The sequence below is a fragment of the Fusarium oxysporum genome, chromosome 9, assembly GCF_000149955.1.
Source record: "Fusarium oxysporum f. sp. lycopersici 4287 chromosome 9, whole genome shotgun sequence".
Lineage (NCBI taxonomy): Eukaryota > Fungi > Ascomycota > Sordariomycetes > Hypocreales > Nectriaceae > Fusarium > Fusarium oxysporum.
In genome coordinates, this window is record NC_030994.1 from 707,274 (window position 1) to 726,669 (window position 19,396).

Consider the following 19,396-nt stretch of genomic DNA (forward strand, 5'->3'; position numbering starts at 1 on the left):
AAGCTCCGGTTTCAGATGCCACCATCCAATGAGAACAACATATCGAATGGCATTGAATCCCGGGGCTGCTCGGGATAGACCGGAGCGAGGCCGATATCGTTGACCGGTGAAGGATCTCATAATGGTGCAGGTAGTAGTAAATATCATGTTTCTCAACAGGATGTCTTGTTCTACAAGTGCAAGTGGGCACCCTGATCAGTAAGATTTAGCTCATTGAGCCAGTTTGATGAAATGCTTCCCAGTCTAACTGTAAGAAATCTTCAAGACCTCTTTTCTAAATGATAAAAAGATTTAGGTAAGTTTAGTATATCTTTTCTAAATAATAAAAGAGTTTAGTAAGTTTAGTATATCTTATCAAGCTATTAGACTAGTTTATTACAGCACGTTGATTTAAAGTCAGAAGTTTTTATGCAAATAACTTGATAATCCTATTATAACTACCTACTATCAAAGCCAACCCCCTCCATCACTTCTTATACATAAGTATCTCCCATCAAGAGAATTGCCGAAAGACTACAAGTTTTGTCCGCTACGTGCCACAGTTCTCGCCTACATTTGAGTCGCCAAACTTCAGCGATATCTTCTCCAGGCTTCACAATAGTCTTGAGTCTCTCAAGAATCTGGCTCATTCTGTCCGGAAAGACATTGCCCGAGTATTTCAGCCACTGTCTCGCCATGAGCCCAATCTTTTCGAAGTCTCCACTTTCATTTTCGACCATCTTTGGGAAGAGCTTCTTTGGCAAGAGTCCTTCTGTGTCTATCATTGCATCCCAGCAAATGACATGGTAAAGCTCTACAGGTCGGTCAGCTCCTTCACCCGTAGCAATCTGTGGCCAGTTGATCTTTATCCAGTACGGCTCATCCATCGCAGCAATTAGTTGCCTGCGGTGTAGGCATAAGTTGTCGGCCGAGCAACTTTCCTCGCCTTGAGAACTAGCTAGCACTAGCTGAATCAACTGGTGACGATCTCTTTCGTGAGTTTTTTCCAAGTTTGTCATGAGGGCTTCTCCAAGTCCTCGGAGGCCGTTTATACGGGGCGAAACTTTTGCTGGCTCATGTGACGGGCTGGGAATGTCTTGGTCGTGTCCAACCCACCGGGAAGACCTTTGTAGTGGTGGACTTGAGAACCGTGGTGGAGTCGAAGGCCGCCGTTGTGAAGTTGAAGGCTGTGGTTTGTCTGAAAGCCATGGTGGAGGTGAAAGAGGTGAACTGCTGCGTTGAGATGGTGGTGCAACATCAGGAGTATCGATGGCAGGATCTTGGCGCGCATCCACAGTCGAGGGTGTCTCAAAAGGAGTCGGAATAGAGTCGTGATCAGCCTGAACATGCTTAACCGATGGAATATTCTCAAGTTGTTCTGCTTCTTCTGTCACAGTGGCACGTTTACGTTTCTGGCCAGTGGTACGTTTTGGTCTCCGACCATCGGCCGAATCTGGCGTTTGGGTAAGGTCGACGGTGATGGAGGTTTGGGGTCCTGAAGATCCTGAAGGTGGAGGGACGGTGATGAAAGGGTTGGGGTCTTTTGATATCTCATCGTCGTTAAACTCGCACATGATGTTTTGATATGATACGGTATAGTCTTGATGGATGATGATGATGATGACGATGGATGAAGAGCAAAAGTTTGTAGAGTACAAGTTGGCCTGGTAGATGCCTTTCCATGAGTACCTTGGTTAGACAAGTATTACGAGAGAAAGCACTGCTGTGAGAGGAAGTTGCAAGTCCATAGAGTGCATACCAGGTAGGCTAGGGGAGGCAAGAAACTTTAGGACCTTCATCCTACCTAAGATATGAAAATACTTGGGTAAGTTTATGATACCTTGCCAACCATTTAGATCAGTGGATTTTAGTATCCCAATCTAATGTTACAAGTCATCTTGCTCCCTGGGGGCTGCATACCTACCTGAAGCGAGAGTGTCCGAAGTCTTTCCCCCCTAATGACCAAGTAACTCACAACATGCTGCACTTGGATGTTCCTACCTTGCGACCAACTGGGTATGGTACGCAGAAGAATGGCACACAGCTTAATTCCCCGGCAAGGCACCCAAGTCGGCCAGATGACCCCTGAGCCATCAACCAAGTCGCCGTTGATATATGATGCGTTACTCACAATACCAAGGTCAAGTTTGATAGGCCAGGCGCAACTAGATTTTGGAAACAAGCCCAGGCCCCAGGGTGACGATTGACAAGCTCTATGTTAACACTTTAGCCGATCTGGGCGGCCATATCATTAAGATACATGGAGTCCACGGATGTATTTGCAGAAAGGCATCAGCCATGCCTCCTATATACAATCCTCAACTGACTTCATTATGAACACAAATATACAGGGGTATTAACTATCATCACATCCATCCTACTTCGAAGCCCTTGTATGCTCCTCATAAAACTCCAACGTCAGCGCCGCCAAAAACCCAGGAATACATCCCTTTTCCCTAACCCAGAACCCAATCTGATCATTAATCCTCCTCGCGAAATCACTCCTCGGTCCACCGCCAACCTTCATCGTGCCGCGCTCGCCATCAAACACGATGGAATTCTCATGCTCGTCTGTCTGCGAGGGGTAGAACGTGCTCTCGACGCGCATTTTGCCGTTGGGGATGAACGTCACGGTCCACCCGAGCGTGGAGAAGATGGCTTCTTTGAACTCTTGGGATTTGGAGCCCCAGACTTCTTTTAGGCGGCGCGTGCGCTTCTCGGCGGAGGCGGTTTCGGACTTGGCGGCGGTTATTTCGCGCTCCATTGCGGCGAGGACGGAGGTTGGGATCATAGGGACGGAGGAGTTGGCGTTCTTGGATTGGAGGGTTGCGAGGAGGTCTTCGTTCTCCTTCTTTAGTGCTTCGAGGGTGGAGCGCTTGATAGCTTCAAAGTCTGATGTGGGATTGGACTTGAGTGATAGAACACGTGTTTGTGTTTGTTGCTTAGCAGCTTTGAGTTGTTCCTTGCTGGTAGACAAGTCTTTCTCCAGCAAAGCAATCTTGTTTTGCGACTTGGTCAATTGCTCCTCTAGCATACGCTTCTTTCGCGTGAGTTGGCCGAGTTGCTCTTGAGAACTGTCATCCTCCGCTCTTGAGCGCTTGCTTCCTGTCGCGGGTTGGGGTGTGCTTGGTGCTGAGGGCTCGATTGACGATAGCTCTGCGTGTAGGTTCTGGACTTCCATCTTATACTTGTCGACAAGATCCTCCAGCTCTTGCACGCGCTGTACGCGGGCCTGGTCAAATTGTTCTGGCTGAAGTGTCTCGTCCTCGGTATCGAAGGTCTTGAGCTGTGCGCGGAGGTATTCGACCTCCTTGACGGCCAAGGCACGTTGGCGCTCCAGTCGCATTCGGGCCTTATCGGCATTACTAGCATTTGCCACAGTCTTCGCATTCTCGACCTCATTCTTCAGTTGAGCCTGCTCGTCGCGAAGCGATTGGATCGTGTTCTGAGCAGCAGTAATCTCAGCCTGGAGGGACCCGACCTTCTCAACATATGATGCATTCGTCAAGCGCTCTTCAACAAGGGCCCTTGCCACAGCCTCTGGCGAGTCAAACTCAGACTCGTCTGTCTCGGCAGCGTTTCTTAGATACGCCGACCAAGCCAAGCGCTCGTCCTCCAGTCGTTGTCGCTGGATACGCGCCTCGGCAAGCTCTGCTTCAATCAATTCGGCCGACTCAAGCTTTCGCTGTAATGTTCGCTTCTCTTCTTCGACAACTTCAACTGCCTTGCTCAACGCTCGTAGGTGCTTAAGTTCGGAGAGCTGATCACGATTCGTCGCCTCGAGGTTTCGGATATGCTGAACTTGTTCAGTAAGTTCCTGTCTGATGATCTCCATCGTCTCTGCATCGCCGCTTTGCGCTTTGAGTCGTAGCACATCTGCCTCGAGATTCGCGATCACTCCATCCTTCTCAGCCAATTGAGCTTGTGTTTGTTGTAGGGCATTCTCCCGCTGTTCGCTCTCCTGCTCAAATTCTTGGATAGTCTTTTGCGCCGCGGCAATCTGCATCTCCATGTCTGTGGCTTTTCGGTCGGCAATTCGGGCGGCATCGTCCTTCGCTGTGGATAGGTCCTCCAACTGTTCCTGCAGCAAGCGGGCCTCATCCTCTGCTTCACGAGCCTTGCGCTCTAATTGCTTCTTATCGCCATCGATCGCGTCCTTGACTTCTTGTAATTCTCTTCGAAGAGTTTCTGTTTGCGCTACCGCTTTTTCGCGTTCAGCCTCAGCCGCTTGTCGGTGCTGCGCTTCATCTTGCTCCCGCCGTCGAGCTTGCTCCAACTTGCTGCTTTGCTCCGACGTCGCAATCTCCTTCTCTTGCTCGGCAGTCTGAATTCGATATTGCAGCGTCCCGATCTCGGCTTTCAATGACTCGATCTCTCGCCTGTACTTCTCGTACTCGTCCGCGTCCGGGGGCGCCATGTTCTCCTTATGACTTTCGCGCGAACCGGGGCGGACAGACTCGGCGACGTGGCTTTGCCTAGATTGAGGTCGAGGAATATTTGATTCGCCCGTGAACAGATTGTATGTAGGCTGTGTACTGGCGCGGAAAGAGGAAATCTGCAGCCAAGGTTCGCGATCAGAAACTTGTGTTCGAGCTCGGGAATGTTTGTTTTGTTTTGTGTTGACTTACCCTGGACTGTCGTAGAGATGTCTGAGGTCTGTCTATAGTAGACGTGCTGGCTCGGAATCTGGCATTAACAGAGCTTCGCCGGCTCCCACGCCCATCTTTATCGTTGGGCGTATAGGAGCGCATTTTCCGAGTTTTGTGGGTTGAGTTGCTTGATTAAATGAAAGGTTGCGGTCTGGAGATGGTTTGTTTGCGATCACCACGGTAGCTTGCGTCATCACGTGACCCAACTGGTCCTTGCGTTCAAAGAGTGGGCTTCAAGACGATATAAGAGAGATGCGGCATGAGAATATTATTATCTTAGAAGAGTTATATAAGCTTTGGAAGGGAGGTGAATTAAATATTTGTATAGTGTGATGAGTTACTCTTATACTGAGAGCGTTTGGGCCTAGAGACTTGCCCAAGACTTTTTGAGCCAATGTGTAGGGTATGCTGGAAGAAGCTCTGCGTCAAGCTCCGCGAAGCTTCTTGAACTCTGGGGGCGTGTAACGGCAGGCTAGTTTAACGTTGAGAATTCTCAGGTAAGTCTCCGTCATGCAATTAATAGCTTGTTGACCAACTGTTATTGTTGCAACAATTAGGGTTGGTCAACAATTGTCCTATTGTCGTTGCGTCTGTTCTGCTTGTAAGTTGACTCGCATTTCGCCATAACAATAGCTCTTTGAGTTTTACACAAACCAATGGACCAATCCCAAGCCAAATTCAGGCCAAACACATCCTAAAACCCCTGAAAAACTCTCCAATCACTCCCCCCATAATGACGCATCCTTGCAAACCATCCTCTCTCCAAGCTTGCCAAGTCGATATCATCCCAGTGACGTCTTCCGTACCTGATAAAGATGGACCCCTGCCCCCGTTTCTAGAGCCTCTCCCGATTGGCCATCCCACATTCCTCATGACCCACTCCCTTTCTTTTCCCTTGAGTCAAGCTTCAGACCCGACGATCACCGAAGTCGAGTTTGCGATCCATCCGCTTACAAAACCGAGCTCCACTGACGTCGATTCTTGAATGACGACGGTTTTATTCGTTCCTTTTTGCTTGCGCTTGTTTGTAGCTCTTCTTGTTCTTGGGTGAATGCAACCGAAGCTTCCGCGGCAGCTAACGACCTTGGCACCGAGAGCTTCAGCTGTAACATCATTTCTTACAACCTCTCAAGCCTTCAACCTTGAACTCAACCTCTCACATCACCTGCCGAGAACTCACATCTTCAACGATGGCCTCAATTGGCCTCCGGGTAAGCTCTATATCCCCCTACCTCTCCGCCGTCCTCTAATATCTTCAGTCCTCCGTGACCACCCGTGCCATATACCTCCGATCCTCCCACCTACGACAAATCCCTCCAACACAATACACACGATGCTACTCCAACTCAACGAAACCCCCCACCTCAAGCTCAAGCTCAAGCTCAAGCTCCGACGAATCCATCGCAAGCAGCGCGTCCTCAACACCAAGCAGTAAACTCAATGTCTTCAGCAGCGAATGGGAAGACCTCGACACACCCATCAAGTCCTTCGCTGACCTGCCACATCGACTCTTCGGCGCGAACCAACATATGATCATCAACTATGAGCTCAAGGAAGCTCTGCGCCTTATGCTGCGGCAGTTTAATGCGCCGATAATGTACTGCTTTGCCTACGGTTCTGGTGTCTTTCCGCAGAGCCCTTCGCAGGCTAGTATTTCGGAATCGGACTTTCGCGCTGTGCATCCGAATCCACCGGAGGCGCTTATAAAGTCGCAGAAGGGATCGCCGAAAGTGCTGGACTTTATCTTTGGTGTATCGCATGTTGAGCATTGGCATTCGATCAATATGAAGCAACATAGGAATCATTATTCGGGACTGGCTTCGCTAGGCTCGGGTGTTGTATCGCGTGTGCAGAACTGGGGTGCTGGCGTTTACTTCAATCCATACGTCGAGGTCAACGGTATGCTCATCAAGTACGGCGTCACAAGTATCGATAACCTCGTTCGCGACCTTTCTTCATGGGATAGTCTATACCTCGCTGGTCGTCTTCAAAAGCCCGTCAAGATTCTCCGCGACCATCCTCGTGTCCGACTCGCCAACCAACATAACCTCATCGCCGCTGTTCGAACAGCTCTTCTTCTCCTCCCACCACAGTTCACAGAAGCTGAACTCTACAGCACCATCGCAGGTCTGAGCTATCTAGGTGATCCACGAATGGCTCTCCCAACAGAGAACAAGAGCAAAGTCACAAACATTGTCGACAACAACATCATTCACTTCCGTCGTCTCTACGCCCCCCTTGTCAAGACCCTTCCAAATGTCGACTTCACAGGCGCTTGCCGCATCGACGACACAGACTGGATCATGAACCCCGAAGCGGGCAACAAACTCCAACAAGACATGGACCCCGTTCGCCGCGGTAACATGGTCAGACGACTCCCCCAGACCTTCCGATCACGTCTATACTTCCAGTACCAAAGACGTTTCGGTATTCCCCGCGGAGAGTTCAACGAGCTCATGAAGGCTTCAACGGATGAAGAATGCGGTGCCGTTAAAAAGATGCAAGGAGGCGAATTTGAGCGCCGCATCGCCACAGACGACGCCCAGAAACTTAACGAAACGGTGCGTATCGTCATTAAGCAAACGGTCAATTGGCCAAGTACCGTACAAAGTATCAAGGGCTTATTGATGGGCGGATTCTCGAGAACGTGGCGTTATCTGGGGGAGAAGTATTCAAAGTATAAGAAGGATCAAGATAGTAAAAAGAGCAAAAAGGCGTGATCATTTCTGTATATTAAAAGCATGTCACCTTTTATGTCCCACGGTTTTGGAGTATAAGGACAAAAAGAAATTAGTATAGAGGCAGCCAAGTAGCAAAAAGACTCTGGACATATTGTCCTTTTTTATGATTCATCATGGTTCTGTTTCTTTCAGCTCCATACATATAAGCCTACTTTCTGTTCCTCCCTAGGTGTGGTTTTTAACATACAAATACGCATACAAAGAGAAAATTATACTAAAGAAAAAGATGAAGATGGGTAACAAAATGAAGAAGAGTGAAAAGTTCACCCCAGGAACTAGCCCCATACGCTCGCTATTCAATGCGCCGCCAAGATATGGCAGATATCTTGTCTTTTCTATCCATGCACGTGAAAATTATTCAACACTACCCACTACCGTCCTTCATATTTACCGCTGACGAGCTTTCTCGAGATAGGTACGTCAACCCACTTGTGTTCTGTGCTAGCGGTGTCGTCTGCGAAGGGATCGTCCTCGGAGACATCTTTGCCTTTACCCTTGCCCTCGTCGAGTCTGGAGATGGAGATACCGCTGCCGATGACTTGATCGCCTGTGGCCGTGAGTTCCCAGCGTGCTTCGATGTGGCCAGGTTTAGGCTCTGCACCTTCTGCGCCGATGATGCGGCAGACGATCTTGTGAGGTTCGGTGTTGAGGGTGAGATCGCCGATGCGCCAGTACACAAGGTGTTTGTCCTTGAGGTGTGTTCCTACGGGCTTTGTTTGGGCGCCGCTGGATTTGCCTTCGTAGGTCGCGACGATGACAACGTTGTGTAGTGTTACTGGGGCGGTGAGCTTTGAGGATGGGTTGAGCTGGTACTGAAGCAAGAGGCCGAGTTTGTCTCCTTGGGGCTTCCATGCGGGTTTGAGGGAGAGAGGAGCATGCTCGCCCAGCGTAGGGGTTTCGGAGTCCTCGGAAAATACTCGGTATGAGAATGCGGTTGCGCTCTTGGTGAGGTGAGATACGTCGAGGTTGAACTGATCGTTATGGTCAGGAGATGAGTTCTGCACAAAAATGCGGTTCGGTCCGATGCGCTCAAGGGCCGAAAAGTTGTTAATGCGGATAGTCTCGTAGCCTGATATGTGTTAGTTGGTGCAATTATTGTGATATTGGGGGTTGCTTACTCTTCGCATCACCAGAGTCACTGGGGTTGTTGACGAATGCAACCTCGCCAGTAATAGTTGTAGACTTGACGGCACCATCTTCAAATGTAGCAGAAACACTCTCAATGATGGACGTGTTCAGTCCTGGAGCAGTCATATGCGCATGCTGAGGGTGGTTCAGGCCACCCAATGAGTTGCCTGACCGCACAGACTGCGTATCTGAAGTACCAGCAATGCTAGCCTCAGATGCCAAGGCTGCAACTGCACTGCCCTTGGAAAGGGATTGTGCGAAAGATGGAGATGTTGGCCTAACGCTCAGGGACGAATCTGTACCGCTCTCAGGGAGGTTGGGCGGTGGCACATACATAGTATGGCGCACGTCACGACGTCCTCTCACCGTACCACTACGACGAGTGGCCGGCCCAAGCTTGAGACTGTTGGCGACGCTAGAAAGAGCAGCCATTTTGGCTTCTGGATCTTCGTCCTCCACAGGTGTCTGTTGAATGTTGACCTTGAGAAGCTGGTCAGGGTCTTCGCCAGATTCCTTAGCTTCACGCTGAGCCTCAGAGATAGGGTCGTTCATTGGTGGTGGAACGGTAAATCCTTCAGCATCCTTGGTTGCAAGCTGTTGCGGCGCGGGTGTTTGGTTCTCCTGCTTGTGCGACGGCGGAGGACCAGGAGGAGGCTGGACATCTGACAGATCGGGTTCATGGTTACCGTTGACTGTACCCCCAGCCGTTTGTGGGATCGGGCTGTCGAGCAGATTTTCGTTGTGCGACACTCCGTTCGTGTTCTCATGCGAGGCATCGGGCCTGGGTGAGTCAGTCTCGCTATTGGGTAGCTTGGGCACATCGGGAGTTTCTGCTAGAGAGGACAATCGGTGGTGCTCTGCGAGGTTGTTGGAGGAGCCTCGAGGGGAGACACCGCGGTCATTTTGGCTGTGACTGGTTCCCAATCGTCCGAAGCTGGGGCCTAGCTTTCCGGGAGAGAGTTGGCCGAAACCGGCGTGCATGCTCTGTCTCCTGCGTCCACCGAACATGGTACCGAGGCGGCGCAATTTACCACCTAGAAGCTGTTAGCAAATAGTCATTGAATGTTCCCAATGTACTTACCTGGCTTCTCTTGTGGAACCGAGTTGTTTTCGCTGATATCATCATCGCCTGCGTGGGAAGAGGCGGGAGCTGGAACAGGCGCAGGAGACGATGTGTGAGCGCTTGGAGCAGGCAAATTGGTGCTATCAGCAGTGCTTGGAGGAACTGGTGTCGAAGGAGTTGTGCCTGCGAAAGACGACTGCCGTGTTGATGTCCTTGTAGGAAGCTTCGCCTTGCCAGCCGTAGCCCTGTGAACGAATGACTGAATCTCCTTTTCCGTGTCGATTTCGAGCATCAGAGCAAGAGTCTCCATAGCATTCTCCTGCACACGTCCAGCTGAATCGGATTCGTGGGTCTGGTACTGTGTGAGAAGATCACGCAGGTTGTTCACTCGCGACTCGTCGAGGGCCTGAAGAGATTCGAAGATAAAGGGTGCCTGCGATTCCCACTGTCCTGTAGCAGATTCGAGCTTGGAAGAAGCTGCATCGACCTTTGAAGTGTTTGCACGGCCTCCTTTCTTGGTGAGCTTATCGACCTGATTCTGGGACTCTTCGAGGTCCTTAGCCATAGTCGTTAGGTTGCTGGACATGGTGTTCATGTTCTGGACATCTTTGCGGTTGGCAAAATTGCGCAGCGGATGCTCGATATCTCTCTCGATGCGATCGGCAAGCTGATGATGCGAGTGGGCGATGTTTTCCGTCGAGTCGATGATCCTATTCCACGGCGCTTGGAACACACTGCAGTTCTGTGAGTGATTGCGATACAAAAGCCTCAGGAGGGATGTTTACCCTAGCTCAGACTGAGAATTGGGAACCTTGAAGGTAGCAAGCTTCTTGAGGCCCTGCACGTACTGATCCTCCACGCGACGGCGCTCCTGTGTAGAATTGATTAGCGGGATGTCGACGAGGCTCGCAGCATGATGCCATGTCGTTGCGTAGCCATTGGCGGTTTGCGGATTGTCGTACCTGGAGCCAGTCGGCAATTTCGGTGTTGACGCGGGACATGCGCTTCATTCGTTCGGTAAGAGTCTGCACCGCCTGGCTGGGCTGAAGAGTTGCCTATTCATAGCGCAAAAGAGTCAGCCAAAGTTCAGCCTGGTATTGTATTGACTTTTGCCTCCATTGTCGCCCGTGGCGATAGAATTGGAGGTCGAGGGGATTAAGCTCACCAGCATGGCGGGATACTCGGCCCTGGCCATATCCTCCATGATGGGCAGCGCAAAGGATTACTGTAATTATGTATAGATGCGGATGAGGGAGTGGTGAATTAATTATAGGATTAATCGCTCGAGGACGTGATGCGCATGGCGGTCTTGGTTGAGCGAGAGGGGTCGGTCGAGATTCGGAGGTAGACAAGCTGAGTTCGTATGCGATGATGAGCTACGTAACAAAGGAGTATCCGTAGTAGATCAGATGATTGTGTTATTATCGGAAGAGTCGGATTCTGAGGAGTAAGTGAGTATTATTGCCGCAGAATGCGTAGATCCAATGCAATGCAATGCAACCGAGGATGGACGGGACGCGAGGTTGGAAAGAAGACAGAAGAGTAACTTAATGCCTTGGCTGGGACGACAACGGCTAAAAGGCCTGACCTAGAGAGAGGCTGGCACTGAAAGTGAGCGAAACAAGACAGGGCTGGCAAAGTCAGGTTTGGGCTTGGGCTGGGGTAGCTTAGTTTGGAGACGGTGGAGCTAAGTTAATGGGCAAAACGTTTGGTGGTTGGTTAATTTTCTCTAGAGCCCTTCGAGAAGTTCCCTAACAAATTAAGTTAGAGTCACGAGGCCACGACATGACCTCATAGCATAAGGTCGTCTCGGTACTCACATAATATCAACCCAGATGAAGCTTTATATTCAAGTATCTTATACTCCGTACACTGAAGCAATATCTAGATCTGTTCTGACTTGACAGGCATTGCATAACTATTATACCCCCTGCTCCTCGTCATCTTGGCCTTGTTTCTGCTTTATGAAAGAGCGGGCCTGTTCTCCATCTGTTTTTCCACCAGAAACCAGATGCTCAAACCTGAGACATCCCAGTAACAAAGGCTGATCTTTGCTGTTCTTACCATCAGGCGGGGAAATTTATCTGTTGTGCTATAATCTTTTGACAGCAATTGACTTTCTAGATATTATTTGACCTGTCATCTACAGTATCTAAACAGCCCTGCAAACAATGGAACTACCGGAATGGAAAGCTGCGTTGACTATGTCTCAGCGCTATGAGACGATTCAAAAAATGTAAGTAGCCTAATGTGTAACGTACAAATACTAACTCACATACGTAGACAAGCCTCCCTTGCTACAACTAGCATGAGTGAGGCCATCGCCATAGAACAGGCCGCCTACCAAATCGCTTCTACTCAGGTGCGCCGAATTTCAGCGGTCCAGAACTCGCGGATCCGCTGACATGGCCTAGGACGAGTACAATCTCGCCTGTCAGCCAACCTCGACACCAACACCTCCGCCCCCTCAGGAGGAAGAGGAGGGTGACTCTGGGATACGCATTGGGCCGTATGGGAATTGCCGGCCTGTGTCCGATGGTGTGACTTCAGAGGTCTTTCGTTCTGGTGATAAGGCGCTTAAAGTCATTGTGACTTATCAGGATATTGAGCCGCATAATCCGCAGAGGGAGGCCAAGATTCTAAAGGGGTTGAGAGAACCGTGTATTCCTCTCCTCGAAACGTTTCGAGATCAGGAGCAGAGATTTGTTCTGGTCTTTCCGTTCATGCCGTATACTTTGGCAGACCTTCTCGCCAATGGTCCTTTACCGCTCAATGCTGTCCGGTCTATCTTCCGAGATGTTCTGCACGCTTTGAAGGATATACACGCACAAGGCATCATCCATCGTGACATCAAACCGTCCGCAATCCTCCTCTCATCTCCAACTGGCCCAGCATATCTCTCCGACTTTGGCACAGCATGGCATCCCGAGCTATCAACCCAGTCAGAACCAGCAGACGATAAAATCCTCGATATTGGAACAGGCCCTTACCGCGCAATAGAAGTCCTCTTCGGACATAAATCCTACGGAACAGAGGTTGATATGTGGGGAATAGGCGTCATGCTTTCAGAAGCACTCCGCGATCCTCCAACCCCTATATTCGAGTCTCGAGCGGTCCATGAAGATGGCAATCAGCTCGGTCTTATTCTCAGCGTCTTCAAGACTATTGGTACGCCCACGCCTGAGACATGGCCCGAGGCAAAACAATTCAAGGTCGCACCTTTCGAGCTCTGGACTGTCTTCCCCGCTCGTCCTTGGGAAGACCTTCTTCCCAATGCAGACCCCGACTTCATCGACCTCGTGTCATCGCTCCTTCGCTACGATAGTCAGCGACTTACTGCTGATCAGGTCAGTTCTTATTCACCTTACTTGCCCTAGTTGCATCACTAATCAAGGTCCCAGGCTCTTGCTCACAAAGCCTTGGCCGTGTACCCCTGAGGTCAGTTGGCAGAGCATCATATCGCTGAAGCACTGGCATTGCATACGAATAATGAACAACTCACCGTCAAATTCATTGCCAATGTTATACTCTTTCCCTCGTTTAATCTATATAACCCGACCGAAACTCCTGTCTCGTCGATCAATCTCATCAATTCACCACACGCTACAAACAAGAATCCAACGCATCCCAAAACGCTTACACAAATAGACCAACACTTATAACACACAGTAAATAAATACACGCTCCAATTACGCTTCAAAAATACTCCAAACAGACACAATGGGCGCCCCCGAAGGCACGTACTCCATGTCCTTCTCTCCAACATCCCTAACCCCAAGCAGATAACAACAAGTTCATCCCCTCCGAGGTCGACAAGTTCAAGAACCCTCCTAGGCGCGACAATACTGGCAATGACAATGCTGGAAGCTCCGAAAAGAACGGAAACTCTGACAAGAAGGACGACAAGCAGAGCGGATTTGTGGAGAATATGGAGGACGGTGGTGCGAGGCTTGTTGAAGAGAGCGAGGACAACGAGGAGGGTGGTGCCAAGCTGTAGACGCGCCATTGACCCAATCTCTCTACCGGAACATGGTATTGGATGCTAATGCAAAACTTTTTTATTCTATCTTCTATACTATACTACCCAGTGGTGCTCCTCCTAACCCTGCCGTCTCTTCGTATCCGAACCCAGATAGTCAATTGGGTTTCGACACAGTGGGCAAGTATTCTGGTTACTGCTCTGGAACCACTTGTACAAACACGTCCTATGGAATAAGTTCTTGCAAGTGGTGCATCGCTTATCAGGCATTCGCTTGTCAGTCGAGATAATGCTGTAGCAAATAGCACACTCGCTCTGGCCCTTGAGCGCACCGAGGATGTTTCGCTTGAAGACTTGTAGACCATCGATGATGTTGCCGTTGGAGAAGGTGATGACACCCTGTGTCGTCATGATCCAACTCTGCCACTTCTTCTCATTGACAGCGACACGGTTGAGGCTCTGGACAGAGACGTTTTCGATGGGGTAATTTTGAGGGATCTTGATGGCAATTGCCGCTTGATCCTCATCAACTTCATAGCCAGCTATGATTTCTCTCGAGGATCTAGCAACACGTACAACAAGTTCTTTCTCGTCCATAGCAGGAGGCTCCTGGCTATCAGCCCACTTTTGGACTTCATCTAGGACATCTGTGACGATGATGGGTGAGAAGTACTTGGTTGTCCACGACTCAACAGCGATGCGCGTCTGCTTCGAGCGACAGTCGATGTACCAAGCACGGAACAAGCCAGGGGTGTACTTGTGAAGAAGATAGAAGAGATGAACCAATAGCCACTGCATGTTCTTCTCCTCGGGCTCCGACTCTGCCAACTTCACATCGTAGTCTTGGATGTGCTCTGAAGTGAGGTTAACCTTTTCTAGCTTCAATGGATGAGCAGCTGAGTGACCTAGCACGTCAAACATGAAGTCTAGCAGTGGCCCTACACAGTTATCTTGCTTAAGGTTGTCGGTAAAGTCGTTTCGGATCTTGAATGATGATGTCGAGTAGGCATCAAAGACGAGCTTCCAGGATAGGAGATATGAGCGGATAGGAGAGGGAAATTCGGCGAGCATTTCGTCTGAGTACTTCTCAAGCGTGGGGGCGTCAAGAAGAAGTGAGAGGAGTTCGTCAGGGAGTCGGGCATCTGTGACTATCAGTTCTTGGTCTTCATGGGGTAGACCGTTACACATACCTGTCTTTTCCAGCAAAGCATCAATGGACTTCTGCTGTTGCTGTTCAGGAAGAGCCTGGTGAAGCAGGTTAAACGCAGCTGTCTGGATGTCCCGCGATTCCGACGCCACCAAGCCAAAGATATCAGACAGATCAGGCACATGTCGCAGAGAAATCTTCTGGACCTCTCGGCAAAGCATGGCATCCACAATCTCAAGTGGCTGGGAGCGAGTATCCCGAGGAAGTCGCAACAGTTCAATCAACGCCCTAGGCTTGGCACTGGCGTACTCCTTAAGGGCATCTTCAAGATCATCGTTAGGCTCTTGCAAAGACTCAATGGTCTTGAATAACCTGAGTGAAGAGTGAATGAAGGGAAGAGCCTCGTTCAACTCGAACTCGTGGGCACGGTTCCACAGCGATATGCAAAACTCGATGGTCTTTTCCCAGTAAGATCCGTAAACGTCCTTCATACAAGGTAGCAGTTTGTTCAATGCTCGACAAATCTCCGCACAAAGGGCTGGGCTCAGGCTCTCAGGTTCGTCCAGCCAAGAGGTGATTTGACGGACGGCAAAAACGATTCGGTTGTTAGCCACGGGCATTTCACCCGCCTCGTAAATCTGAGCACATTGCGACAGAAGAACAAGAGTCATCAACGTCTTGTCACTATCTGCCTTGGCTCCTGCGATCTCACTCACAACCTTATTGCAGAAGTTGCTAGCAATCTTGGAGGGCTGCAGAGTCTCACCAAACCCAGCAATGATAGCCGAGGCCGGCAGGACGGTGGTAGGGTCAATCTTGAGAACATCAGGCTTCAGAAGAGCGTCTTCGAAACTGGATGATGCTCCATGTGCCTCAGCCAGGAATTGGACAAGCTCACTGAGCGCACGTGCACTGTATAGCCCTCTGGGCGTCAGCTCTTGCGAGTGTTGGGTCAACAGATCAATGAGGTCTTGGATGATCGGCTTCTCTTCCGAGTCGCTCCAGGCACTAGCATCAGCAGCCAACTGATTTAAGATCCCACGTGTCTTGGAAACGAACTCCTCGGCCTGTGCGCTCGCTTCAGCATGCTTCAGGGTTTGCCACAATCGGTTCTCCTCCATGCAGGTGATTTGATCGGAGATGAGCTGCACAGTCAGACATTGAAGATACAACAGCTCAAGCTGGAAAGGCTTGGGAAGTTGAGACAGTGGAAGCTTCTCCGAAAGCTGAGACACGTAGAGGGCCATTCTTGTAGGAATGGCACGTCCCTTTCTGTCCCGATAAATTCTTAGATTGGTAGATCGAGGAGCTGCCTTTACCAATGCAGCAGCACCACCGATACTGTTGGTAATTGACAGAGCCGGATTGACGGACAATTCCAAGAAGGGCGCAAGCTCCTTCATCCACACGTTGGTGCTAGGGAAGAGCTCTTCAGATGGAATGTCACTCGAAGCCGCGTTGTATGCTTGCGACACCAACGTGTTGATATCTAGAGACTGCGTTCCCGCTCGCTCGAGGTTGGCTTGAACGACAGCTATAACAGGTAGTTTTCCATCAGTGTGAGTATCTAGAAGAGTGCGGATGGCAGTCGCCTTTGAAGAAATAGTGGAATCCTCAAGCTCAGATAGACCGAGAAGCAGAGCTACCAATGTTGTGTGAACGCGTTCATCGCGGGAAAACAGCTCTGGTCGACCCTTGGCAGCAATCTCCAAGGCTTGGAGGGTTGATTCCGTCTTCCCAGGTTCCTTCTCAAGGATTTCGACAAGAGCTTGAACAAGCTCTCGGTAATTGCTGTCGGTAAGAGTCTGATATGTGACAGCAGCTTCCAACAATTCCCAATCATTGCTACCACCGACCGCTAAAAGAGCAGCCTGGCCAATAATGTGCTTTTGCAAGTCCATATTGCCTTTTGCGAGAACAGCTCCTCTGTCGTTGGAGATCAAGGAGGCAAGGGCAACATCACGAGTAGCCTCTGATGGTAGATCGAGGACAGCCTCAACCCAAGAGTTCCAGATAGGTGCGAATTGAGTCGACACAGAGCCGAAAAGGTGAAGCGAAGAGAGAAGGTACCTGGAAGAGGGTGAAGTAACAGCTTTCGCGGCATCATCACGAGCCAAAGTAGTGAAAAACGTCGAGAGCTTTGCAGCTCCATCGCCGTCGAATAAGCGAGGTGCCATACTCAATGCATATTCGATGATTCGAGCTGCGCCAAATGGCTTCAAGTTCCGGTTCTCCAGCAGTGCGATACTCTGAGAAATGGCCTTGAGAGAGGGCTGAGCTGTATGGTCTTGCACGTCTTCTTCGAGGTCAGCTATCTTCTCCTCAATCTGGCCCACCAGGCCGAACCACCGTCGACCTTCCTCTGAGATCTTTTCTTGAGATTGTTGATACTCTCGCGAAACCTCGGGCAGCGATCCGGAGATCTTTGCGCAGAAGACACTGGCGAGGCGGTCCCATTCCTCCTTGGATGCAGACACCACTGACGGTGACGCTTGGACAGTGGCGATGTAAGCTTCGACCAGGACGGAAATCGCGTTTGGACCAAGTGGTATAGGTACCGTCTTTTCTGATACCGAGAACAAGAACTGCTCGATAAGAGGGAAGAGATGTTCTTGCACAAATGGTAGTTGATCGTCGGCGGGTAGGTTTTTCAGCAGTCGTTTGGCTGTGTCGATGAAGCACTTCCATGCATAGGAAGTGTTCGTTCGAGGTTCATCGCGATGTGTGATACCAGACTTGAGAGAAGTCAAAAATTGGGAAGCGACCTCGGGTGTGATCAAATCCGATGGCAGAACCATCAGTAGTTGATCTAAGTACTCCCAGAACTTGGGTGGGCTCCCTTGAGATCCCTTGGCGACGAATGCCTGCAGCCTGCCAAGGGGAGACTTTGGACCGCTCGATGTCTTCGCCGATGTCCAAACATCGGGATATGTTTGTGTCATTTTTGTCAACGCTCGCACATATTCGAGCGCCGAGCCAGCTTGGTTGGTCTTTAGACCTCCTGTAATGAAGGCTTGCTTGACCTTCGTATCATCGGCATACGGCAACTTCCGGTCGATGGAAGCGAACAGCAGTTGACACACTGTCTTCCTGACCGACGAGTCATTGAAAGTAATGGTCTTCCAAACGTTTTCCTCCGCAAAATAGTCATCGTATCGAGATTGCAACTTCTCCAGGCTACTTGGCTCGACCTTTTGTAGTAAACTCAAGACAAGTGACAAGCTAGCAGTAACGACTCGGTAATACTTTGCCTCGGCATCCTCCGCCGTCGTTGATCGTTCATCGCTCAGCGTATCTTGTGTTTCTTGAATAGCATCAATGGCATAGTCAAGGATCTGGCCCTGACATTTGGTCCAAAACGCAAGGACCTTTTCAGGGGTGTTAAGAAACGAGGTTAGACCGTCACTAGCAGCCCTGGCAACAACGCGGTCGCGGTCATACAGGCCGGCAAGCCATGCGCCGACGATCTTTGGCAGATGACGTTCAAAACGCTTGCGGGCTGATTTCATGAGCTCAAACTGAAGGTTATGCGTCAGTTCACGCACGCGACGTGAGTTGTCTATAGATGTGCGAGGATATATTTGGACCTATTCATATTGGTAAGTGGTAATATTCAAGAACTGTCAAATGATAACTCACCCAAACGTCGAGGATGCCCTCTTCAACCCCGCCATCCTTGTCAAATGGATGAGCCTGTACATAAGCTAGTAGCTCCTCGAGCGCTTTAGCCTTGGTGGTGCTATCCTTCTTCAGAATGTTCTTGAGCGACACAACAACATTCGGATCCGAGACAGCAGCAAATGAAGGAGGCTCGGCGAGGTACGACAAGGAAGTCCCGGAGGCGGCGGTGCCAAAGCCTCCGAAGCCCGAGAAACCGGAGCGGGGTCCTTCAAAACCACGGCCGGTCGGTTTCCCTTGAGACCGCTTCATGACTGTGATGGTTTGGTGATGACCAGGTGAGGATATCGACGTGAAGCTGAATCAAAAGGTGATAGGTGCCGCTCGGCTGATGATCGGTTGTACTCTAAATCGGTCGAGGCTTCCAAGTCTGATGATGATATCAAATTTGGTGGTGAGGCAATGATGTCACGTAGCACGGACCGTGGCTAAACTTAGGGCCTTTAATCCAGGTGACAAAAAGACTGAGGCAAACTCAGTGTAGCTTGGCGTGTCTTTAGACTAGACCTTTTTGGCACCTTCGGGCGTGGTCGATTTCATGAAGGTGAGCGGGTCGGGCTATCCACTGTATGAGCCTCACTCACGACAGAGGAAGACGATGGATAATGGCAAAGTTAATGAGTTGAGAGATGATATGGTATCTTAGAAAGAGAAGTTAGAGGTTTTTAATATCTGTAATTAAAATTGTTGCTTTCAAGTTTCTTCATTCGTCAGAAGACTCTCACACCGAGCCCTGGCCGTCTTGACTCACGCCGATCTTCTCAGCCTGGTCAATGACAAATGGGTATTGCAAGTGAGTTTCCAACGCGAAATATCTGTGAAAGGCTTGCATATAATTCCTTTATGAACTCTAGCTGCCACTTACTCTACGGGGAATATAGAATAACTTTCATCTCAACTTCGATTAAAGATTATACGTAGGAAAAGCTTGAGATTGCAAGTGCTCTACCAATAGAAAGTAGTTCCGATTTTTCTTCACGATGTCCAGCTAACCTAGACCTGAGACCAACCATAGAAATACTTATCATTTTG

The 19,396-nt window shown here is 49.9% G+C and overlaps 7 protein-coding genes across 7 annotated transcripts; 3 read left to right on the forward strand and 4 right to left on the reverse strand.

The window, feature by feature from the left end:
• Positions 1-354: 354 nt before the first annotated feature.
• FOXG_09115 (uncharacterized protein) lies at positions 355-1,553 on the reverse strand (the record flags this gene model as incomplete). Its single annotated transcript, XM_018388152.1, has 2 exons — positions 355-359; positions 554-1,553. The coding sequence occupies 2 exons, from the start codon at positions 1,551-1,553 to the stop codon at positions 355-357; spliced, it is 1,005 nt and encodes a 334-aa protein (XP_018246163.1).
• Positions 1,554-2,113: 560 nt separating this feature from the next.
• Positions 2,114-4,766, reverse strand: FOXG_09116 (mitotic spindle assembly checkpoint protein MAD1). The gene is made up of 2 exons (XM_018388153.1): positions 4,608-4,766; positions 2,114-4,534 (listed from the first exon to the last, which is right to left on the reverse strand). Exons 1-2 carry the CDS (start codon positions 4,728-4,730, stop codon positions 2,357-2,359), a joined length of 2,301 nt encoding a protein of 766 aa, XP_018246164.1. The 5' UTR covers positions 4,731-4,766; the 3' UTR covers positions 2,114-2,356.
• A 735-nt stretch (positions 4,767-5,501) lies between these two features.
• Positions 5,502-7,503, forward strand: FOXG_09117 (uncharacterized protein). Its single transcript, XM_018388154.1, has 2 exons — positions 5,502-5,839; positions 5,888-7,503. Exons 1-2 carry the CDS (start codon positions 5,819-5,821, stop codon positions 7,346-7,348), a joined length of 1,482 nt encoding a protein of 493 aa, XP_018246165.1. The 5' UTR covers positions 5,502-5,818; the 3' UTR covers positions 7,349-7,503.
• FOXG_09118 (uncharacterized protein) lies at positions 5,552-11,258 on the reverse strand. Its single transcript, XM_018388155.1, has 6 exons — positions 10,726-11,258; positions 10,523-10,615; positions 10,346-10,431; positions 9,579-10,294; positions 8,488-9,531; positions 5,552-8,438 (listed from the first exon to the last, which is right to left on the reverse strand). The coding sequence occupies exons 1-6, from the start codon at positions 10,762-10,764 to the stop codon at positions 7,741-7,743; spliced, it is 2,676 nt and encodes an 891-aa protein (XP_018246166.1). The 5' UTR covers positions 10,765-11,258; the 3' UTR covers positions 5,552-7,740.
• Positions 11,259-11,731: 473 nt separating this feature from the next.
• On the forward strand, positions 11,732-12,997 carry FOXG_09119 (CMGC protein kinase; the record flags this gene model as incomplete). Its single annotated transcript, XM_018388156.1, has 4 exons — positions 11,732-11,796; positions 11,844-11,922; positions 11,975-12,907; positions 12,962-12,997. 4 exons carry the CDS (start codon positions 11,732-11,734, stop codon positions 12,995-12,997), a joined length of 1,113 nt encoding a protein of 370 aa, XP_018246167.1.
• A 91-nt stretch (positions 12,998-13,088) lies between these two features.
• On the reverse strand, positions 13,089-18,996 carry FOXG_09120 (uncharacterized protein). The gene is made up of 3 exons (XM_018388157.1): positions 18,326-18,996; positions 14,730-18,273; positions 13,089-14,681 (listed from the first exon to the last, which is right to left on the reverse strand). The coding sequence occupies exons 1-3, from the start codon at positions 18,614-18,616 to the stop codon at positions 13,660-13,662; spliced, it is 4,857 nt and encodes a 1,618-aa protein (XP_018246168.1). The 5' UTR covers positions 18,617-18,996; the 3' UTR covers positions 13,089-13,659.
• Positions 13,281-13,557, forward strand: FOXG_19991 (uncharacterized protein; the record flags this gene model as incomplete). Its single annotated transcript, XM_018400253.1, has 2 exons — positions 13,281-13,300; positions 13,395-13,557. 2 exons carry the CDS (start codon positions 13,281-13,283, stop codon positions 13,555-13,557), a joined length of 183 nt encoding a protein of 60 aa, XP_018246169.1.
• Positions 18,997-19,396: the final 400 nt, after the last annotated feature.